Below are 26,830 nucleotides of genomic sequence, written 5' to 3' on the forward strand. Positions count from 1 at the left end.
AATGTCTCAAAAGTCACTGAAATACTGTCAAAAGTCTCTGGAAAGTCTTGAAAATGTCTCAAAAGTCTCTGAAAAGTCTCTGAAATACTCTCAAAAGTCTCTGGAAAGTCTTGAAAATGTCTCAAAAGTCTCTGAAATACTGTCAAAGTCTCTGGAAAGTCTTGAAAATGTCTCAAAAGTCTCTGAAAAGTCTCTGAAATACTGTCAAAAGTCTCTGGAAAGTCTTGAAAATGTCTCAAAAGTCTTTTAAAAGTCTCTGAAATACTCTCAAAAGTCTCTGGAAAGTCTTGAAAATGTCTCAAAAGTCTCTGGAAAGTCTTGAAAAAGTCTCAAAAGTCTCTGGAAAGTCTTGAAAATGTCTCAAAAGTCTCTGAAAAGTCTCTGAAATACTCTCAAAAGTCTCTGGAAAGTCTTGAAAATGTCTCAAAAGTCTTTTAAAAGTCTCTGAAATACTCTCAAAAGTCTCTGGAAAGTCTTGAAAATGTCTCAAAAGTCTCTGGAAAGTCTTGAAAATGTCTCAAAAGTCTCTGGAAAGTCTTGAAAATGTCTCAAAAGTCTCTGAAAAGTCTCTGAAATACTCTCAAAAGTCTCTGGAAAGTCTTGAAAATGTCTCAAAAGTCTCTGGAAAGTCTTGAAAATGTCTCAAAAGTCTCTGAAAAGTCTTAAAATAGTCTCAAAAGTCTTAACTTTGATCTTTATCCGTGAATCGACCCCATTTTTAACTAATCGCACTCTCATCACGTTTCCTGTCTCAGATCTGGCTCAGCACTACCTGATGAAGGCCAACATCACAGCCATCCGCCGTGTGAGGAAGACGGACAACAACCGCATCGCCAGGTAACCTGCTGACATCATCACTGATGGGCCAATCAGCTGACAGCAACTTTGTAACTCCCTTTCCCTCTCCTCTCTGTCAGGGCGTGCGGAGCTCGTATCGCCAGCAGAACAGACGAGCTGCGTGAGGAAGATGTGGGCCTGGGGGCGGGACTATTTGAGGTGAAGAAGATCGGTGATGAGTACTTTACCTTCATCACTGAGTGTAAAGATCCCAAAGCCTGTACCATCCTACTGAGAGGGGCCAGCAAGGAGATCCTGGCTGTGAGTGACGCCATTATAAATATGATTATTATTATTATTAGACATTTTTATCATTATTAGTAGACAGTATCATTGTTATTATTATTATTAGACATTTTTATCATTATTAGTAGACAGTATAATTGTTATTATTATTATTATTAGACATTTTTATCATTATTAGTAGACAGGATCATTGTTATTATTATTATTAGACATTTTTATCATTATTAGTAGACAGTATAATTGTTATTATTATTATTATTAGACATTTTTATCATTATTAGTAGACAGTATCATTGTTATTATTATTATTAGACATTTTTATCATTATTAGTAGACAGTATCATTGTTATTATTATTATTATTAGACATTTTTATCATTATTAGTAGACAGTATCATTGTTATTATTATTATTATTAGACATTTTAATCATTATTAGTAGACAGTATCATTGTTATTATTATTATTAGACATTTTAATCATTATTAGTAGACAGTATCATTGTTATTATTATTATTAGACATTTTTATCATTATAAGTAGACAGTATCATTATTATTATTATTATTAGACATTTTTATCATTATAAGTAAACAGTATCATTATTATTATTAATAGACATTTTTATCATTATTAGTAGACGGTATCATTATTATTATTATTAATCGACATTTTTATCATTATTAGTAGACGGTATCATTATTATTATAATTAGACATTTTTATCATTATTAGTAGACAGTATCATTATGATTATTATTAGACATTTTTATCATTATTAGTAGACAGTATCATTGTTATTATTATTATTATTAGACATTTTTATCATTATTAGTAGACAGTATCATTATTATCATTATTAGACATTTTTATCATTATTAGTAGACAGTATAATTGTTATTATTATTATTATTAGACATTTTTATCATTATTAGTAGACAGTATCATTGTTATTATTATTATTAGACATTTTTATCATTATTAGTAGACAGTATCATTGTTATTATCATTATTAGACATTTTTATCATTATTAGTAGACAGTATCATTGTTATTATTATTATTAGACATTTTTATCATTATTAGTAGACAGTATCATTGTTATTATCATTATTAGACATTTTTATCATTATTAGTAGACAGTATCATTGTTATTATTATTAATAGACATTTTTATCATTATTAGTAGACAGTATCATTGTTATTATTATTAATAGACATTTTTATCATTATTAGTAGACAGTATCATTGTTATTATCATTATTAGACATTTTTATCATTATTAGTAGACAGTATCATTGTTATTATTATTAATAGACATTTTTATCATTATTAGTAGACAGTATCATTGTTATTATCATTATTAGACATTTTTATCATTATTAGTAGACAGTATCATTGTTATTATTATTAATAGACATTTTTATCATTATTAGTAGACAGTATCATTGTTATTATTATTAATAGACATTTTTATCATTATTAGTAGACAGTATCATTGTTATTATCATTATTAGACATTTTTATCATTATTAGTAGACAGTATCATTGTTATTATCATTATTAGACATTTTTATCATTATTAGTAGACAGTATCATTGTTATTATTATTAGACATTTTTATCATTATTAGTAGACAGTATCATTGTTATTATTATTATTATTAGACATTTTAATCATTATTAGTAGACAGTATCATTGTTATTATTATTATTAGACATTTTTATCATTATTAGTAGACAGTATCATTATTATTATTATTATTAGACATTTTTATCATTATTAGTAGACCGTATCATTATTATTATTATTAGACATTTTTATCATTATTATTAGAAAGTATCATTATTATTATTATTAGACATTTTTATCATTATTAGTAGACATTATCATTATTATTATTATTATTAGACATTTTTATCATTATTAGTAGACCGTATCATTATTATTATTATTAGACATTTTTATCATTATTAGTAGACCGTATCATTATTATTGTCATTATTAGACATTTTTATCATTATTAGTAGACAGTATCAGTATTATTATTATTTTTATTAGACATTTTTATTGTTATTTTTTCATATCTATTTTTTTGTCATTAATGTTTTTGGGAATTTGAACATTTTTTCCAGTTTTTCCACAGGAATTTTGGGAACAGACTTTCATATTTCTTTAGATTTTCTTTGGGGTTTTGGGGGGAAAATTTGCTTTTAATTTTACAGACATGTTCATGAAAATGTGGAAAATTAATTCATGACTTTTTGGGAATTTGCTCTGAAATCTGTTGGTATTTTTTTGAAAATTACGGAGGGTTGAGAAGAAATTTTAGGCGATATTTGCCTTTATTTTTTTGTGCATTTGTCTGATATTAAGACGTGTTTGTGGAATTTTGAAGGATATTTTAATTTGAATGTTGAAATATCTGTGACAGAAATATCTGTCTCTCCTCTCTGACCCCGTCTGTCTCCTGGTGATCAGGAGGTGGAGAGAAACCTTCAGGACGCCATGCAGGTGTGTCGTAACGTGCTGATGGACCCCCTGCTGTTGCTGGGCGGCGGTGCCGTGGAGATGGCGGTGTCGAAGCGTCTGATGGAGCGTTCCCGCGCCCTGACGGGAGTGGAACAGTGGCCGTACCGCGCCGTGGCCCAGGCCCTGGAGGTGATCCCCAGAACGCTGATCCAGAACTGTGGAGCGTCCACCATCAGAGTGCTGACATCACTGAGGGTACGTTCAAACTTTATTGATAACACGGCGTTTACAGTGATGTCATCAAAGGTCAGTCTCCTTTAAACAGCTGTGAGGATGCAGAGGTGCCAACCTGGACTAGAGTCAAACTGGGATCAGAAACAGACAGACGCTCTGCAGACAGAGGGCGCCAAAATAGTTTGCCTCTCCACAGATATCCGTGCCCTCACTTGGTGGGCGGGGCTGTAAAGGTGATAAATGTGAAATCACAGTCAGCGTGAGTCTGCTGGTCCAGCCGCAGAGTTATAGAAAGGATGAGTGACAGAAATCAGTCAAGAATAAGCAGTAAACAGCTTTATTTCAGCTGAAAGTGCTTTTTAAAAAAATAACTACATCTTAATGATGTTAACAGCTGTCAGTACAGATCCTCAGCTGATGGAATAAAGAGATGTTTAAAATCGTAACACTACGTTAATGTGTGAATATATGTAGTCTAGAACAGTTTATATGACTAAATATGAAAGTTCAGAGCTGTACTGTGAGAATTCACTGCATTAAAAATAAAGTAAAAGTTCAGCTGGTGTTAAAATCAAACTAGATTAAGTCAGAAATCCAGTAGTATAGTACATCGGTAAAACAGGAGTATAATACATCAGTAAAACAGGAGAATAGTACATCAGTAAAACAGGGTTATAGTACATCAGTAAAACAGGAGTATAATACATCAGTAAAACAGGAGAATAGTACATCAGTAAAACAGGGTTATAGTACATCAGTAAAACAGGAGTATAATACATCAGTAAAACAGGAGTATAGTACATCAGTAAAACGGGAGTATAATACATCAGTAAAACAGGAGTAAAGTACACCAGTAAAACAGGAGTATCATACACCAGTAAAACAGGGTTATAATACATCAGTAAAACAGGAGTATAATACATCAGTAAAACAGGAGTATAGTACATCAGTAAAACAGGAGTATAATACATCAGTAAAACAGGAGTATAATACATCAGTAAAACAGGAGTATAGTACATCAGTAAAACAGGAGTATAATACATCAGTAAAACAGGAGTATAGTACATCAGTAAAACAGGGTTATAGTACATCAGTAAAACAGGGTTATAATACATCAGTAAAACAGGGTTATAATACATCAGTAAAACAGGAGTATAGTACATCGGTAAAACAGGAGTATAATACATCGGTAAAACAGGAGTATAGTACATCAGTAAAACAGGGTTATAATACATCAGTAAAACAGGGTTATAATACATCAGTAAAACAGGAGTATAGTACACCAGTAAAACAGGAGTATAATACATCAGTAAAACAGGAGTATAGTACATCAGTAAAACAGGAGTATAATACATCAGTAAAACAGGAGTATAGTACACCAGTAAAACAGGAGTATCATACAGCAGTAAAACAGGGTTATAATACATCAGTAAAACAGGAGTATAATACATCAGTAAAACAGGAGTATAGTACACCAGTAAAACAGGAGTATCATACAGCAGTAAAACAGGGTTATAATACATCAGTAAAACAGGAGTATAATACATCAGTAAAACAGGGTTATAATACATCAGTAAAACAGGAGTATAATACATCAGTAAAACAGGAGTATAATACATCAGTAAAACAGGAGTATAGTACGCCAGTAAAACAGGAGTATATTACATCGGTAAAACAGGAGTATAATACATCAGTAAAACAGGAGAATAGTACATCAGTAAAACAGGGTTATAGTACATCAGTAAAACAGGAGTATAATACATCAGTAAAACAGGAGTATAGTACATCAGTAAAACAGGAGTATAATACATCAGTAAAACAGGAGTATAGTACACCAGTAAAACAGGAGTATCATACAGCAGTAAAACAGGGTTATAATACATCAGTAAAACAGGAGTATAATACATCAGTAAAACAGGAGTATAGTACACCAGTAAAACAGGATTATAATACATCAGTAAAACATGTTTATAATACATCAGTAAAACAGGAGTATAATACATCAGTAAAACAGGGTTATAATACATCAGTAAAACAGGAGTATAATACATCAGTAAAACAGGAGTATAATACATCAGTAAAACAGGAGTATAGTACGCCAGTAAAACAGGAGTATATTACATCAGTTAAACAGGAGTATAGTACATCAGTAAAACAGGGTTATAGTACATCAGTAAAACAGGGTTATAATACATCAGTAAAACAGGAGTATAATACATCGGTAAAACAGGAGTATAGTACATCAGTAAAACAGGGTTATAGTACATCAGTAAAACAGGAGTATAATACATCAGTAAAACAGGAGTATAATACATCAGTTAAATAGGGTTATAGTACATCAGTAAAACAGGAGTATAATACATCAGTAAAACAGGAGTATAATACATCAGTAAAACAGGAGTATAATACATCGGTAAAACAGGAGTATAGTACATCAGTAAAACAGGGTTATAGTACATCAGTAAAACAGGAGTATAATACATCAGTAAAACAGGAGTATAATACATCAGTTAAATAGGGTTATAGTACATCAGTAAAACAGGAGTATAATACATCAGTAAAACAGGAGTATAGTACATCGGTAAAACAGGAGTATAGTACATCAGTAAAACAGGAGTATAGTACATCAGTAAAACAGGAGTATAATACATCAGTAAAACAGGAGAATAGTACATCAGTAAAACAGGGTTATAGTACATCAGTAAAACAGGAGTATAATACATCAGTAAAACAGGAGTATAGTACATCAGTAAAACAGGAGTATAATACATCAGTAAAACAGGAGTATAGTACATCAGTAAAACAGGAGTATAATACATCAGTAAAACAGGAGTATAGTACATCAGTAAAACAGGAGTATAGTACATCAGTAAAACAGGAGTATAATACATCAGTAAAACAGGAGTATAGTACATCAGTAAAACAGGAGTATAGTACATCAGTAAAACAGGAGTATAATACATCAGTAAAACAGGAGTATAATACATCAGTAAAACAGGAGTATAGTACATCAGTAAAACAGGAGTATAATACATCAGTAAAACAGGAGTATAGTACATCAGTAAAACAGGGTTATAGTACATCAGTAAAACAGGGTTATAATACATCAGTAAAACAGGGTTATAATACATCAGTAAAACAGGGTTATAATACATCAGTAAAACAGGAGTATAATACATCAGTAAAACAGGAGAATAGTACATCAGTAAAACAGGGTTATAGTACATCAGTAAAACAGGAGTATAATACATCAGTAAAACAGGAGTATAATACATCAGTAAAACAGGGTTATAGTACATCAGTAAAACAGGAGTATAATACATCAGTAAAACAGGAGTATAGTACATCAGTAAAACAGGAGTATAGTACATCAGTAAAACAGGAGTATAGTACATCGGTAAAACAGGAGTATAATACATCAGTAAAACAGGAGAATAGTACATCAGTAAAACAGGGTTATAGTACATCAGTAAAACAGGAGTATAATACATCAGTAAAACAGGAGTATAGTACATCAGTAAAACAGGAGTATAATACATCAGTAAAACAGGAGTATAGTACACCAGTAAAACAGGAGTATCATACAGCAGTAAAACAGGGTTATAATACATCAGTAAAACAGGAGTATAATACATCAGTAAAACAGGGTTATAATACATCAGTAAAACAGGAGTATAATACATCAGTAAAACAGGAGTATAATACATCAGTAAAACAGGAGTATAATACATCAGTAAAACAGGAGTATAGTACATCAGTAAAACAGGGTTATAGTACATCAGTAAAACAGGGTTATAATACATCAGTAAAACAGGAGTATAATACATCAGTAAAACAGGAGTATAGTACGCCAGTAAAACAGGAGTATATTACATCAGTAAAACAGGAGTATAATACATCAGTAAAACAGGAGTATAATACATCAGTAAAACAGGAGTATAGTACACCAGTAAAACAGGAGTATAATACATCAGTAAAACAGGAGAATAGTACATCAGTAAAACAGGAGTATAATACATCAGTAAAACAGGAGAATAGTACATCAGTAAAACAGGAGTATAGTACATCAGTAAAACAGGAGTATAATACATCAGTAAAACAGGAGAATAGTACATCAGTTAAACAGGAGTATAATACATCAGTAAAACAGGAGTATAGTACGCCAGTAAAACAGGAGTATATTACATCAGTAAAACAGGAGTATAATACATCAGTAAAACAGGAGTATAATACATCAGTAAAACAGGAGTATAGTACACCAGTAAAACAGGAGTATAATACATCAGTAAAACAGGAGAATAGTACATCAGTAAAACAGGAGTATAATACATCAGTAAAACAGGAGAATAGTACATCAGTAAAACAGGAGTATAGTACATCAGTAAAACAGGAGTATAATACATCAGTAAAACAGGAGTATAATACATCAGTAAAACAGGAGTATAGTACATCAGTAAAACAGGAGTATAATACATCAGTAAAACAGGAGTATAATACATCAGTAAAACAGGAGTATTATACATCAGTAAAACAGGAGTATCATACACCAGTAAAACAGGAGTATAATACACCAGTAAAACAGGAGTATAGTACATCAGTAAAACAGGAGTATAATACACCAGTAAAACAGGAGTATAGTACATCAGTAAAACAGGAGTATAGTACGCCAGTAAAACAGGAGTATAATACACCAGTAAAACAGGAGTATAGTACATCAGTAAAACAGGAGTATAGTACATCGGTAAAACAGGAGTATAATACATCAGTAAAACAGGAGTATAATACATCAGTAAAACAGGAGTATAGTACACCAGTAACACAGGAGTATAGTACATCAGTAAAACAGGAGTATAGTACATCGGTAAAACAGGAGTATAATACATCAGTAAAACAGGAGTATAGTACATCAGTAAAACAGGAGTATAGTACATCAGTAAAACAGGAGTATAATACACCAGTAACACAGGAGTATAGTACATCAGTAAAACAGGAGTATAGTACATCGGTAAAACAGGAGTATAATACATCAGTAAAACAGGAGTATAGTACATCAGTAACACAGGAGTATAGTACATCAGTAAAACAGGAGTATAGTACATCGGTAAAACAGGAGTATAATACATCAGTAAAACAGGAGTATAGTACATCAGTAACACAGGAGTATAGTACATCAGTAAAACAGGAGTATAATACACCAGTAAAACAGGAGTATAGTACATCAGTAAAACAGGAGTATAATACACCAGTAAAACAGGAGTATAGTACATCAGTAACACAGGAGTATAGTACATCGGTAAAACAGGAGTATAGTACACCAGTAACACAGGAGTATAGTACATCAGTAAAACAGGAGTATAGTACATCGGTAAAACAGGAGTATAATACATCAGTAAAACAGGAGTATAATACATCAGTAAAACAGGAGTATAATACATCAGTAAAACAGGAGTATAATACATCAGTAAAACAGGAGTATTATACATCAGTAAAACAGGAGTGTCATACACCAGTAAAACAGGAGTATAATACACCAGTAAAACAGGAGTATAGTACATCAGTAAAACAGGAGTATAGTACGCCAGTAAAACAGGAGTATAATACATCAGTAAAACAGGAGTATAGTACATCAATAAAACAGGAGTAGAATACACCAGTTAAACAGGAGTATAGTACTCCAGTAACACAGGAGTATAGTACATCAGTAAAACAGGAGTATAGTACATCGGTAAAACAGGAGTATAATACATCAGTAAAACAGGAGTATAATACATCAGTAAAACAGGAGTATAGTACACCAGTAAAACAGGAGTATAATACACCAGTAAAACAGGAGTATAATACATCAGTAAAACAGGAGTATTATACATCAGTAAAACAGGAGTATCATACACCAGTAAAACAGGAGTATAATACACCAGTAAAACAGGAGTATAGTACATCAGTAAAACAGGAGTATAGTACGCCAGTAAAACAGGAGTATAATACATCAGTAACACAGGAGTATAGTACATCAGTAAAACAGGAGTATAGTACATCGGTAAAACAGGAGTATAATACATCAGTAAAACAGGAGTATAATACATCAGTAAAACAGGAGTATAGTACACCAGTAACACAGGAGTATAGTACATCAGTAAAACAGGAGTATAGTACATCGGTAAAACAGGAGTATAATACATCAGTAAAACAGGAGTATAGTACATCAGTAACACAGGAGTATAGTACATCAGTAAAACAGGAGTATAATACACCAGTAAAACAGGAGTATAGTACATCGGTAAAACAGGAGTATAGTACATCAATAAAACAGGAGTAGAATACACCAGTTAAACAGGAGTATAGTACATCAGTAAAACAGGAGTATAATACATCAGTAAAACAGGAGTATAGTACATCGGTAAAACAGGAGTATAATACATCAGTAAAACAGGAGTATAATACATCAGTAAAACAGGAGTATAGTACATCAGTAAAACAGGAGTATAATACATCAGTAAAACAGGAGTATAATACATCAGTAAAACAGGAGTATTATACATCAGTAAAACAGGAGTATCATACACCAGTAAAACAGGAGTATAATACACCAGTAAAACAGGAGTATAGTACATCAGTAAAACAGGAGTATAATACACCAGTAAAACAGGAGTATAGTACATCAGTAAAACAGGAGTATAGTACGCCAGTAAAACAGGAGTATAATACATCAGTAACACAGGAGTATAGTACATCAGTAAAACAGGAGTATAGTACATCGGTAAAACAGGAGTATAATACATCAGTAAAACAGGAGTATAATACATCAGTAAAACAGGAGTATAGTACACCAGTAACACAGGAGTATAGTACATCAGTAAAACAGGAGTATAGTACATCGGTAAAACAGGAGTATAATACATCAGTAAAACAGGAGTATAGTACATCAGTAACACAGGAGTATAGTACATCAGTAAAACAGGAGTATAATACACCAGTAAAACAGGAGTATAGTACATCGGTAAAACAGGAGTATAGTACATCAATAAAACAGGAGTAGAATACACCAGTTAAACAGGAGTATAGTACATCAGTAAAACAGGAGTATAATACATCAGTAAAACAGGAGTATAGTACATCGGTAAAACAGGAGTATAATACATCAGTAAAACAGGAGTATAATACATCAGTAAAACAGGAGTATAGTACATCAGTAAAACAGGAGTATAATACATCAGTAAAACAGGAGTATAATACATCAGTAAAACAGGAGTATTATACATCAGTAAAACAGGAGTATCATACACCAGTAAAACAGGAGTATAATACACCAGTAAAACAGGAGTATAGTACATCAGTAAAACAGGAGTATAATACACCAGTAAAACAGGAGTATAGTACATCAGTAAAACAGGAGTATAGTACGCCAGTAAAACAGGAGTATAATACACCAGTAAAACAGGAGTATAGTACATCTGTAAAACAGGAGTATAGTACTCCAGTAACACAGGAGTATAGTACATCAGTAAAACAGGAGTATAATACATCAGTAAAACAGGAGTATAATACACCAGTTAAACAGGAGTATAGTACATCAGTAAAACAGGAGTATAATACACCAGTTAAACAGGAGTATAGTACGCCAGTAAAACAGGAGTATAATACATCAGTAAAACAGGAGTATAGTACATCAGTAAAACAGGAGTATAATACACCAGTTAAACAGGAGTATAGTACATCAGTAAAACAGGAGTATAGTACATCAGTAAAACAGGAGTATAATACACCAGTTAAACAGGAGTATAGTACGCCAGTAAAACAGGAGTATAATACATCAGTAAAACAGGAGTATAGTACATCAGTAAAACAGGAGTATAATACACCAGTTAAACAGGAGTATAGTACATCAGTAAAACAGGAGTATAATACACCAGTTAAACAGGAGTATAGTACATCAGTAAAACAGGAGTATAATACACCAGTTAAACAGGAGTATAGTACGCCAGTAAAACAGGAGTATAATACATCAGTAAAACAGGAGTATAGTACATCAGTAAAACAGGAGTATAATACACCAGTTAAACAGGAGTATAGTACATCAGTAAAACAGGAGTATAATACACCAGTTAAACAGGAGTATAGTACTCCAGTAACACAGGCATACTCCCTCTCTCCTCTCAGGCGAAGCACACAGAGGAGCAAGGCGTCTGCTGGGGCGTGGACGGAGAGACGGGCAGTTTGTCTGACATGTCTACTCTGGGCATCTGGGAGCCACTGGCTGTCAAAGCTCAGACCTACAAGACCGCCGTGGAGGTACACAGTTTATTGATGATTCATGGTTGATTTCTGATTAATGATTATTGATGACTGATTAATGACTAATCACGTCTCCCTCTCAGACGGCCATCCTGTTGCTGCGGATCGATGACATCGTCTCGGGTCATAAGAAGAAGGACAAGGAAGATCCCATGGGAGGACAGGGAGCCGAGTAGATCCTGGTGGATCAGACCAACGTCGAGTCACTCCGTGTGTTTGTGAGCGTGTCAGTGTGGATGTTTGAGTGAGTGGGACCAGACTCAGTTAATAAACCATTACACAACAGTTCTGATGTCTTTGTTTTTGATCCTGATCCTCAGACTGGGTCCTGAAGGTCCTCAGAGGGACCAGACTCAGTTAATAAACCATTACAGAACAGTTCTGATGTCTTTGTCTTTGATCCTGAGACTATCTGGGGCCGTTAGAGTCTATCAGGGGCCGTGAGAGACTATCAGGGGCCATTAGAGTCTATCAGGGGCTGTGAGAGACTATCAGGGGCCCTGAGAGACTATCAGGGGCCATTAGAGTCTATCAGGGGCTGTGAGAGACTATCAGGGGCCATTAGAGTCTATCAGGGGCCCTGAGAGACTATCAGGGGCCTTTCGAGTCTATCAGGGGCTGTGAGAGACTATCAGGGACCGTTAGAGACTATCAGGGGCCATTAGAGTCTATCAGGGGCCGTTAGAGTCTATCAGGGCCCGTGAGAGTCTATCAGGGCCCTTTAGAGTCTATCAGGGCCCGTGAGAGACTATCAGGGGCCGTTAGAGTCTATCAGGGCCCGTGAGAGTCTATCAGGGCCTGTGAGAGACTATCAGGGGCCGTGTGAGTCTATCAGAGGCCTTTGGAGACTATCAAGGCTGTGAGAGTCTTTCAGGGGCCGTTAGAGTCTATCAGGGCCCGTGAGAGACTATCAGGGGCCGTTAGAGTCTATCAGGGCCCGTGAGAGTCTATCAGGGCCCGTGAGAGACTATCAGGGGCCATTAGAGTCTATCAGAGGCCTTTGGAGACTATCAAGGCCGTGAGAGTCTTTCAGGGCCCGTTTGAGTCTATCAGGGCCCGTTAGAGACTATCAGGGCCCGTGAGAGACTATCAGGGACCATTAGAGACTATCAGGGGCCATTAGAGGCTATCAGGGGCCGTGAGAGACTATCAGGGCCTGTGAGAGACTATCAGGGGCCGTTAGAGTCTATCAGGGCACGTGAGAGTCTATCAGGGCCTGTGAGAGTCTATCAGGGCCTGTTAGAGACTATCAGGGACCATTAGAGACTATCAGGGACCATTAGAGACTATCAGGGGCCGTGAGAGACTATCAGGGACCATTAGAGACTATCGGGCAGTGAGAGACTATCAGGGGCCATTAGAGACTATCGGGCCGTGAGAGACTATCAGGGGCCATTAGAGACTATCAGGGACCATTAGAGACTATCAGGGGCCATTAGAGACTATCAGGGACCATTAGAGACTATCAGGGCCCGTGAGAGACTATCAGGGGCCATTAGAGACTATCAGGGCCGTGAGGGACTATCAGGAGCCGTTAGAGTCCATCAGGGCCGTGAGGGACTATCAGGGGTCGTTAGAGTCCATCAGGGCCGTGAGGGACTATCAGGGGTCGTTAGAGCCCATCAGGGCCGTGAGGGACTATCAGGGGTCGTTAGAGCCCATCAGGGCCGTGAGGGACTATCAGGGGTCGTTAGAGCCCATCAGGGCCGTGAGGGACTATCAGGGGTCGTTAGAGTCCATCAGGGCCGTGAGGGACTATCAGGGGTCGTTAGAGTCCATCTGTGACGTGTGGGACTATCAGGGGTCATAGGAGTCCATCAGGGCCGTGAGGGACTATCAGGGGTCGTTAGAGTCCATCAGGGCCGTGAGGGACTATCAGGGGTCGTTAGAGTCCATCAGGGCCGTGAGGGACTATCAGGGGTCGTTAGAGTCCATCAGGGCCGTGAGGGACTATCAGGGGTCGTTAGAGTCTATCAGGGCCGTGAGGGACTATCAGGGGTCCAGAACATTCTGTGGACAGGTGTGACTACAGTAAGTTGAAGTCCTCTAGACTGTTGTTGGTTTCTCTGTTAATATAAAAACATTTCTGCTCTTGTGTCTCGTTTTCTTTTATTTCTGTAGATTTACAAACTCTGATGTTTTTCTAACATTCTTTTCCCACCACTGATATCTGTTTTTTTTTTTTTAATCTATTTTCTCTGACCGGATATTGTCAATGGCGTCTTTGTTGATAAAGTTTTTCAAGGCAAGGGGCGAGGCCTACGCCCGTCAGCTGACATATAACTCCCGTGGGTCATGTGACCAGCTCAGTCAAAACAAAGATGGCGGCCGTGTTAGTCCCGTTGGTGGTTCTGTGTTCAGTTCTCAGTCCGGGTTCTTGTTGGTTCGGCAGAGGAGACTCAGAGCGACGACAGGTGAGAGCCAGGGAGCCCAGGTGAGACAGATCAAAGGGTCAGAGCTCAGGTAAGAGCGCGAGGACACCGCGGCAGGCCGGAAGTGAAACCGAAGCTGGATCAGGATCATTTAGATCGAAATCCTTCAAATGAAAAGATTTTAATTGAGTGAAAAACGGAGGAGAAAGTCTGCTGAACGATTTAAAGACAATTTAATTTATTTTTAAAATATTCAGAAAAAAATTAGGAAATCAACGAATTCTACTGTAAAAATATAAAAATAGTTTTTCATACACTGGCTGAGGGTTAGTTTGTTTTCATTTCAGGGATTTATTAAAAAAAAAGAAAAAAAAATAGGGTTAGGGTTATTTTATATAGTAAACAATAATACTTACATTTATTAATATTTATATAGTAAACCATAATACTTACATTTATTAATATTTATATAGTAAACCATAATACTTACATTTATTAATATTTATATAGTAAACCATAATACTTACATTTATTAATATTTATATAGTAAACAATAATACTTACATTTATTAATATTTATATAGTAAACCATAATACTTACATTTATTAATATTTATATAGTAAACCATAATACTTACATTTATTAATATTTATATAGTAAACCATAATACTTACATTTATTAATATTTATATAGTAAACAATAATACTTACATTTATTAATATTTATATAGTAAACCATAATACTTACATTTATTAATATTTATATAGTAAACCACAATACTTACATTTATTAATATTTATATAGTAAACAATAATACTTACATTTATTAATATTTATATAGTAAACCATAATACTTACATTTATTAATATTTATATAGTAAACCATAATACTTACATTTATTAATATTTATATAGTAAACCATAATACTTACATTTATTAATATTTATATAGTAAACCATAATACTTACATTTATTAATATTTATATAGTAAACAATAATACTTACATTTATTAATATTTATATAGTAAACCATAATACTTACATTTATTAATATTTATATATTAAACAAAAATACTATATAGTAAAACCACAATACTTACATTTATTAATATTTATATAGTAAACCACAATACTTACATTTATTAATATTTATATAGTAAACAATAATACTTACATTTATTAATATTTATATAGTAAACCACAATACTTACATTTATTAATATTTATATAGTAAACCACAATACTTACATTTATTAATATTTATATAGTAAACAATAATACTTACATTTATTAATATTTATATAGTAAACCACAATACTTACATTTATTAATATTTATATAGTAAACAATAATACTTACATTTATTAATATTTATATAGTAAACAATAATACTTACATTTATTAATATTTATATAGTAAACCACAATACTTACATTTATTAATATTTATATAGTAAACCATAATACTTACATTTATTAATATTTATATAGTAAACAATAATACTTACATTTATTAATATTTATATAGTAAACAATAATACTATATATATAGTAAACCACAATACTTACATTTATTAATATTTATATAGTAAACCATAATACTTACATTTATTAATATTTATATAGTAAACAATAATACTATATATATAGTAAACCACAATACTTACATTTATTAATATTTATATAGTAAACCATAATACTTACATTTATTAATATTTATATAGTAAACAATAATACTATATATATATTAAACCATAATACTTACATTTATTAATATTTATATAGTAAACCACAATACTTACATTTATTAATATTTATATAGTAAACAATAATACTATATATATATTAAACCATAATACTTACATTTATTAATATTTATATAGTAAACCACAATACTTACATTTATTAATATTTATATAGTAAACAATAATACTTACATTTATTAATATTTATATAGTAAACCATAATACTTACATTTATTAATATTTATATAGTAAACCACAATACTTACATTTATTAATATTTATATAGTAAACAATAATACTATATATATATTAAACCATAATACTTACATTTATTAATATTTATATAGTAAACAATAATACTATATATATAGTAAACCACAATACTTACATTTTTTAATATTTATATAGTAAACCACAATACTTACATTTATTAATATTTATATAGTAAACCATAATACTTACATTTATTAATATTTATATAGTAAACAATAATACTATATATATATTAAACCATAATACTTACATTTATTAATATTTATATAGTAAACCACAATACTTACATTTATTAATATTTATATAGTAAACCACAATACTTACATTTATTAATATTTATATAGTAAACAATAATACTATATATATATAGTAAACCACAATACTTACATTTATTAATATTTATATAGTAAACAATAATACTTACATTTATTAATATTTATATAGTAAACAATAATACTATATATAGTAAACCACAATACTTACATTTATTAATATTTATATAGTAAACAATAATACTTACATTTATTAATATTTATATAGTAAACAATAATACTATATATAGTAAACCACAGTACTTACATTTATTAATATTTATATAGTAAACAATAATACTTACATTTATTAATATTTATATAGTAAACCATAATACTTACATTTATTAATATTTATATAGTAAACCATAATACTTACATTTATTAATATTTATATAGTAAACCATAATACTTACATTTATTAATATTTATATAGTAAACAATAATACTTACATTTATTAATATTTATATAGTAAACCATAATACTTACATTTATTAATATTTATATAGTAAACCATAATACTTACATTTATTAATATTTATATATTAAACCATAATACTTACATTTATTAATATTTATATAGTAAACCATAATACTTACATTTATTAATATTTATATAGTAAACCATAATACTTACATTTATTAATATTTATATAGTAAACCATAATACTTACATTTATTAATATTTATATAGTAAACCATAATACTTACATTTATTAATATTTATATAGTAAACAATAATACTTACATTTATTAATATTTATATAGTAAACCATAATACTTACATTTATTAATATTTATATAGTAAACAATAATACTATATATATAGTAAACCACAATACTTACATTTATTAATATTTATATAGTAAACCACAATACTTACATTTATTAATATTTATATAGTAAACCATAATACTTACATTTATTAATATTTATATAGTAAACAATAATACTTACATTTATTAATATTTATATAGTAAACCACAATACTTACATTTATTAATATTTATATAGTAAACAATAATACTTACATTTATTAATATTTATATAGTAAACCACAATACTTACATTTATTAATATTTATATAGTAAACCACAATACTTACATTTATTAATATTTATATAGTAAACCACAATACTTACATTTATTAATATTTATATAGTAAACCACAATACTTACATTTATTAATATTTATATAGTAAACAATAATACTTACATTTATTAATATTTATATAGTAAACCACAATACTTACATTTATTAATATTTATATAGTAAACAATAATACTTACATTTATTAATATTTATATAGTAAACAATAATACTTACATTTATTAATATTTATATAGTAAACCACAATACTTACATTTATTAATATTTATATAGTAAACCATAATACTTACATTTATTAATATTTATATAGTAAACCACAATACTTACATTTATTAATATTTATATAGTAAACAATAATACTTACATTTATTAATATTTATATAGTAAACAATAATACTATATATATAGTAAACCACAATACTTACATTTATTAATATTTATATAGTAAACCATAATACTTACATTTATTAATATTTATATAGTAAACAATAATACTATATATATAGTAAACCACAATACTTACATTTATTAATATTTATATAGTAAACCATAATACTTACATTTATTAATATTTATATAGTAAACAATAATACTATATATATATTAAACCATAATACTTACATTTATTAATATTTATATAGTAAACCACAATACTTACATTTATTAATATTTATATAGTAAACAATAATACTATATATATATTAAACCATAATACTTACATTTATTAATATTTATATAGTAAACCACAATACTTACATTTATTAATATTTATATAGTAAACAATAATACTTACATTTATTAATATTTATATAGTAAACAATAATACTATATATATATTAAACCATAATACTTACATTTATTAATATTTATATAGTAAACCACAATACTTACATTTATTAATATTTATATAGTAAACCATAATACTTACATTTATTAATATTTATATAGTAAACCACAATACTTACATTTATTAATATTTATATAGTAAACAATAATACTATATATATATTAAACCATAATACTTACATTTATTAATATTTATATAGTAAACAATAATACTATATATATAGTAAACCACAATACTTACATTTTTTAATATTTATATAGTAAACCACAATACTTACGTTTATTAATATTTATATAGTAAACCACAATACTTACATTTATTAATATTTATATAGTAAACCATAATACTTACATTTATTAATATTTATATAGTAAACAATAATACTATATATATATTAAACCATAATACTTACATTTATTAATATTTATATAGTAAACCACAATACTTACATTTATTAATATTTATATAGTAAACCACAATACTTACATTTATTAATATTTATATAGTAAACAATAATACTATATATATATAGTAAACCACAATACTTACATTTATTAATATTTATATAGTAAACAATAATACTTACATTTATTAATATTTATATAGTAAACAATAATACTATATATAGTAAACCACAATACTTACATTTATTAATATTTATATAGTAAACAATAATACTTACATTTATTAATATTTATATAGTAAACAATAATACTATATATAGTAAACCACAGTACTTACATTTATTAATATTTATATAGTAAACAATAATACTTACATTTATTAATATTTATATAGTAAACAATAATACTTACATTTATTAATATTTATATAGTAAACAATAATACTTACATTTATTAATATTTATATAGTAAACAATAATACTATATATAGTAAACCACAATACTTACATTTATTAATATTTATATAGTAAACAATAATACTTACATTTATTAATATTTATATAGTAAACAATAATACTTACATTTATTAATATTTATATAGTAAACAATAATACTATATATAGTAAACCACAATACTTACATTTATTAATATTTATATAGTAAACAATAATACTTACATTTATTAATATTTATATAGTAAACAATAATACTTACATTTATTAATATTTATATAGTAAACAATAATACTATATATAGTAAACCACAATACTTACATTTATTAATATTTATATAGTAAACAATAATACTATATATAGTAAACCACAATACTTACATTTATTAATATTTATATAGTAAACAATAATACTTACATTTATTAATATTTATATAGTAAACAATAATACTTACATTTATTAATATTTATATAGTAAACAATAATACTTACATTTATTAATATTTATATAGTAAACAATAATACTATATATAGTAAACCACAATACTTACATTTATTAATATTTATATAGTAAACAATAATACTTACATTTATTAATATTTATATAGTAAACAATAATACTTACATTTATTAATATTTATATAGTAAACAATAATACTATATATAGTAAACCACAATACTTACATTTATTAATATTTATATAGTAAACAATAATACTATATATAGTAAACCACAATACTTACATTTATTAATATTTATATAGTAAACAATAATACTTACATTTATTAATATTTATATAGTAAACAATAATACTATATATATAGTAAACCACAATACTTACATTTATTAATATTTATATAGTAAACCACAATACTTACATTTATTAATATTTATATAGTAAACAATAATACTTACATTTATTAATATTTATATAGTAAACCACAATACTTACATTTATTAATATTTATATAGTAAACCACAATACTTACATTTATTAATATTTATATAGTAAACCACAATACTTACATTTATTAATATTTATATAGTAAACCACAATACTTACATTTATTAATATTTATATAGTAAACCACAATACTTACATTTATTAATATTTATATAGTAAACCATAATACTTACATTTATTAATATTTATATAGTAAACCACAATACTTACATTTATTAATATTTATATAGTAAACCACAATACTTACATTTATTAATATTTATATAGTAAACCACAATACTTACATTTATTAATATTTATATAGTAAACAATAATACTTACATTTATTAATATTTATATAGTAAACCACAATACTTACATTTATTAATATTTATATAGTAAACCACAATACTTACATTTATTAATATTTATATAGTAAACCACAATACTTACATTTATTAATATTTATATAGTAAACCACAATACTTACATTTATTAATATTTATATAGTAAACCATAATACTTACATTTATTAATATTTATATAGTAAACATTAATACTATATATATATTAAACCATAATACTTACATTTATTAATATTTATATAGTAAACCACAATACTTACATTTATTAATATTTATATAGTAAACCATAATACTTACATTTATTAATATTTATATAGTAAACCACAATACTTACATTTATTAATATTTATATAGTAAACCACAATACTTACATTTATTAATATTTATATAGTAAACAATAATACTTACATTTATTAATATTTATATAGTAAACAATAATACTATATATATATTAAACCATAATACTTACATTTATTAATATTTATATAGTAAACAATAATACTATATATATAGTAAACCACAATACTTACATTTATTAATATTTATATAGTAAACAATAATACTATATATATATAGTAAACCACAATACTTACATTTATTAATATTTATATAGTAAACCACAATACTTACATTTATTAATATTTATATAGTAAACAATAATACTATATATATATTAAACCATAATACTTACATTTATTAATATTTATATAGTAAACCACAGTACTTACATTTATTAATATTTATATAGTAAACCATAATACTTACATTTATTAATATTTATATAGTAAACAATAATACTATATATATATTAAACCATAATACTTACATTTATTAATATTTATATAGTAAACCACAGTACTTACATTTATTAATATTTATATAGTAAACCATAATACTTACATTTATTAATATTTATATAGTAAACAATAATACTATATATATATTAAACCATAATACTTACATTTATTAATATTTATATAGTAAACCACAGTACTTACATTTATTAATATTTATATAGTAAACCATAATACTTACATTTATTAATATTTATATAGTAAACAATAATACTATATATATATTAAACCATAATACTTACATTTATTAATATTTATATAGTAAACCACAGTACTTACATTTATTAATATTTATATAGTAAACCATAATACTTACATTTATTAATATTTATATAGTAAACAATAATACTATATATATATTAAACCATAATACTTACATTTATTAATATTTATATAGTAAACCACAATACTTACATTTATTAATATTTATATAGTAAACCACAATACTTACATTTATTAATATTTATATAGTAAACAATAATACTATATATATATAGTAAACCACAATACTTACATTTATTAATATTTATATAGTAAACCACAATATTTACATTTATTAATATTTATATAGTAAACAATAATACTTACATTTATTAATATTTATATAGTAAACAATAATACTATATATAGTGAACCACAATACTTACATTTATTAATATTTATATAGTAAACAATAATACTATATATAGTAAACCACAATACTTACATTTATTAATATTTATATAGTAAACAATAATACTTACATTTATTAATATTTATATAGTAAACAATAATACTATATATATAGTAAACCACAATACTTACATTTATTAATATTTATATAGTAAACCACAATACTTACATTTATTAATATTTATATAGTAAACAATAATACTTACATTTTTTAATATTTATATAGTAAACAATAATACTATATATATATTAAACCATAATACTTACATTTATTAATATTTATATAGTAAACCACAATACTTACATTTATTAATATTTATATAGTAAACAATAATACTTACATTTATTAATATTTATATAGTAAACAATAATACTATATATATATTAAACCATAATACTTACATTTATTAATATTTATATAGTAAACAATAATACTATATATATATAAAACCATAATACTTACATTTATTAATATTTATATAGTAAACCACAATACTTACATTTATTAATATTTATATAGTAAACAATAATACTTACATTTATTAATATTTATATAGTAAACAAAAATACTATATATATAGTAAACCACAATACTTACATTTATTAATATTTATATAGTAAACCACAATATTTACATTTATTAATATTTATATAGTAAACAATAATACTTACATTTATTAATATTTATATAGTAAACAATAATACTATATATAGTAAACTACAATACTTACATTTATTAATATTTATATAGTAAACAATAATACTATATATAGTAAACCACAATACTTACATTTATTAATATTTATATAGTAAACAATAATACTTACATTTATTAATATTTATATAGTAAACAATAATACTATATATAGTAAACCACAATACTTACATTTATTAATATTTATATAGTAAACAATAATACTATATATAGTAAACCACAATACTTACATTTATTAATATTTATATAGTAAACAATAATACTATATATAGTAAACCACAATACTTACATTTATTAATATTTATATAGTAAACAATAATACTATATATAGTAAACCACAATACTTACATTTATTAATATTTATATAGTAAACCACAATATTTACATTTATTAATATTTATATAGTAAACCACAATACTTACATTTATTAATATTTATATAGTTAACAATAATACTATATATAGTAAACTACAATACTTACATTTATTAATATTTATATAGTAAACAATAATACTATATATAGTAAACCACAATACTTACATTTATTAATATTTATATAGTAAACAATAATACTTACATTTATTAATATTTATATAGTAAACTGATTTGTATATAAAATAGTCTTTAATCTGACTTTATTTAGAATCCACACATTTCTACTAACACTGTCAGAGGTTTGTGTCATTCAGGAAGTTCTCAGTGATTTAGTGGAGTCTTCAGGTCTTTAGGCCTTAAGGTCTTCAGGTCTTCAGGTCTGTAGGTCTTCAGGTCTTAAGGTCTTCAGGTCTTTAGGTCTTTAGGTCTTCAGGTCTTCTTCAGGTCTTCAGGTCTTTAGGGGTTCAGGTCTTTAGGCCTTCAGGTCTTAAGGGTTTCAGGTCTTCAGGTCTTTAGGCCTTCAGGTCTTAAGGGTTTCAGGTCTTCAGGTCTTCAGGTCTTTAAGCCTTCAGGTCTTTAAGCCTTCAGGTCTTAAGGGTTTCAGGTCTTCAGGTCTTCAGGTCTTTAGGCCTTCAGGTCTTAAGGGTTTCAGGTCTTTAGGTCTTCAGGTCTTTAGGTCTTAAGGGTTTCAGGTTTTTAGGGTTTCAGGTCTTCAGGTCTTTAGGCCTTCAGGTCTTAAGGGTTTCAGGTCTTGAGGTCTTCAGGTCTTGAGGTCTTTAGGTCTTTAGTTCTTCAGGTCTTTAGGCCTTCAGGTCTTAAGGGTTTCAGGTCTTTAGGCCTTCAGGTCTTCAGGTCTTTAGGTCTTCAGGTCTTCCTCAGGTCTTTAGGGTTTCAGGTCTTTAAGCCTTCAGGTCTTAAGGGTCTCAGGTCTCCAGGTCTTGAGGTCTTTAGGCCTTCAGGTCTTTAGGGTTTCAGGTCTTGAGGTCTTCAGGTCTTAAGGGTTTCAGGTCTTCAGGTCTTTAGGCCTTCAGGTCTTAAGGGTTTCAGGTCTTCAGGTCTTCAGGTCTTTAGGCCTTCAGGTCTTAAGGGTTTTTCGGTCTTGAGGCCTTCAGGTCCTCAGGTCTTAAGGTCTTCTTCAGGTCTTCAGGTCTTTAGGTCTTCAGGTCTTCAGGTCTTTAGGTCTTTAGGTCTTCAGGTCTTCAGGTCTTTAGGTTTTCAGTTCTTCAGGTCTTTAGGCCTTCAGGTCTTTAGGCCTTAAGGTCTTAAGGTCTTAAGGTCTTCAGGTCATTAGGTCTTCAGGTCTTTAGGTCTTCAGGTCTTAAGGTCTTCAGGTCTTCAGGTCTTTAGGCCTTCAGGTCTTCAGGTCTTTAGGTCTTTAGGTCTTCTTCAGGTCTTCAGGTCTTTAGGGTTTCAGGTCTTTAGGCCTTCAGGTTTTAAGGGTTTCAGGTCTTCAGGTCTTTAGGCCTTCAGGTCTTAAGGGTTTCAGGTCTTCAGGTCTTCAGGTCTTGAGGTCTTTAGGTCTTCAGTTCTTCAGGCCTTCAGGGCTTTAGGGTTTCAGGTCTTTAGGTCTTCAGGTCTTAAGGGTTTCAGGTCTGTAGGGTTTCAGGTCTTTAGGGTTTCAGGTCTTTAGGCCTTCAGGTCTTAAGGGTTTCAGGTCTTGAGGTCTTCAGGTCTTGAGGTCTTTAGGTCTTCAGTTCTTCAGGTCTTTAGGCCTTCAGGGCTTTAGGGTTTCAGGTCTTTAGGTCTTCAGGTCTTAAGGGTTTCAGGTCTGTAGGGTTTCAGGTCTTTAGGTCTTCAGGTCTTCAGGTCTTTAGGCCTTCAGGTCTTTAGGTCTTCAGGTCTTGAGGTCTTTAGGTCTTCAGTTCTTCAGGTCTTTAGGCCTTAATGTCTAAAGGTCTAAAGGTCTTCAGGTCTTTAGGTCTTCAGGTCTTTAGGTCTTCAGGTCTTAAGGTCTTCAAGTCTTCAGGTCTTTAGGCCTTCAGGTCTTCAGGTCTTTAGGTCTTCAGGTCTTCTTCAGGTCTTCAGGTCTTTAGGGTTTCAGGTCTTTAGGCCTTCAGGTCTTCCGGTCTTCAGGTCTTTAGGCCTTCAGGTCTTAAGGGTTTTCGGTCTTGAGGCCTTCAGGTCCTCAGGTCTTAAGGTCTTCTTCAGGTCTTCAGGTCTTTAGGTCTTCAGGTCTTTAAGTCTTTAGGCCTTCAGGTCTTTAGGTCTTCAGGTCTTGAGGTCTTTAGGTCTTCAGTTCTTCAGGTCTTTAGGCCTTCGGGTCTTTAGGTCTTAAGGTCTTTAGGTCTTAAGGTCTTTAGGTCTTCAGGTCTTCAGGTCTTCAAGTCTTCAGGTCTTCAGGTCTTTAGGTCTTTAGGTCTTCTTCAGGTCTTCAGGTCTTAAGGGTTTCAGGTCTTCAGGGCTTCAGGTCTTAAGGATTTCAGGTCTTCAGGTCTTTAGGCCTTCAGGTCTTAAGGGTTTCAGGTCTTCAGGTCTTGAGGTCTTTAGGTCTTCAGTTCTTCAGGTCTTAAGGCCTTCAGGGCTTTAGGGTTTCAGGTCTTAAGGGTTTCAGGTCTTGTGGTCTTCAGTTCTTCAGGTCTTTAGGCCTTCAGGTCTTCAGGTCTTAAGGGTTTCAGGTCTTTAGGCCTTCAGGTCTTCAGGTCTTTAGGTCTTTGGGTCTTCTTCAGGTCTTCAGGTCTTTAGGGTTTCAGGTCTTTAGGCTTTCAGGTTTTAAGGGTTTCAGGTCTTCAGGTCTTTAGGCCTTCAGGTCTTAAGGGTTTCAGGTCTTGAGGTCTTCAGGTCTTGAGGTCTTTAGGTCTTCAGTTCTTCAGGTCTTTAGGCCTTCAGGGCTTTAGGGTTTCAGGTCTTCAGGTCTTTAGGGTTTCAGGTTTTCAGGTCTTCAGGTCTTTAGGTCTTTAGGTCTTGAGGGTTTCAGGTCTTTAGGGTTTCAGGTCTTCAGGTCTTTAGGCCTTCAGGTCTCAAGGGTTTCAGGTCTTGAAGTCTTCAGGTCTTAAGGTCTTTAGGTCTTCAGGTATTCAGGTCTTAAGGTCTTCTTCAGGTCATAAGGTCTTTAGGGTTTCAGGTCTTCAGGTCTTTAGGCCTTCAGGTCTTAAGGGTTTCAGGTCTTGTGGTCTTCAGGGCTTGAGGGCTTTAGGTCTTCAGTTCTTCAGGTCTTTATGCCTTCAGGTCTTCAGGTCTTTAGGTCTTAAGGGTTTCAGGTCTTTAGGGTTTCAGGTCTTCAGGTCTTAAGGTCTTTAGGCCTTCAGGTCTTTAGGGTTTCAGGTCTTGAGGTCTTCAGGTCTTGAGGTCTTTAGGTCTTTAGTTCTTCAGGTCT

The 26,830-nt window shown here is 29.4% G+C and overlaps 2 protein-coding genes across 2 annotated transcripts in view; both read left to right on the plus strand.

The window, feature by feature from the left end:
* Window positions 1–637: 637 nt before the first annotated feature.
* Window positions 638–12,361, plus strand: cct3 (chaperonin containing TCP1, subunit 3 (gamma)). The gene is made up of 5 exons (XM_041808331.1): window positions 638–837; window positions 918–1,098; window positions 3,560–3,805; window positions 11,942–12,073; window positions 12,160–12,361. Exons 1-5 carry the CDS (start codon window positions 638–640, stop codon window positions 12,250–12,252), a joined length of 852 nt encoding a protein of 283 aa, XP_041664265.1. The 3' UTR covers window positions 12,253–12,361.
* A 2,008-nt stretch (window positions 12,362–14,369) lies between these two features.
* The window catches only part of LOC121523711 (glycosylated lysosomal membrane protein), a 32,976-nt gene continuing 20,515 nt past the window's right edge, over window positions 14,370–26,830 (plus strand). The window contains exon 1 of the mRNA XM_041808695.1: window positions 14,370–14,490. Within this exon, the coding sequence (XP_041664629.1) occupies window positions 14,398–14,490 (93 nt within the window). The 5' untranslated portion in view covers window positions 14,370–14,397. The remainder of the gene's footprint in view (window positions 14,491–26,830) is intronic.

The sequence above is a fragment of the Cheilinus undulatus genome, linkage group 16 (assembly GCF_018320785.1).
Source record: "Cheilinus undulatus linkage group 16, ASM1832078v1, whole genome shotgun sequence".
NCBI lineage: Eukaryota > Metazoa > Chordata > Actinopteri > Labriformes > Labridae > Cheilinus > Cheilinus undulatus.

Coding starts and splice junctions, on each gene's coding strand:
- cct3 (XM_041808331.1), top strand. CDS start 638: ATGTCTCAAAAGTCTCTGAAAAGTCTTAAAATAGTCTCAAAAGTCTTA. Junction 1,099..3,559: donor CCAGCAAGGAGATCCTGGCT/GTGAGTGACGCC, acceptor CCTGGTGATCAG/GAGGTGGAGAGAAACCTTCA. Junction 3,806..11,941: donor GAGTGCTGACATCACTGAGG/GTACGTTCAAAC, acceptor CTCTCCTCTCAG/GCGAAGCACACAGAGGAGCA.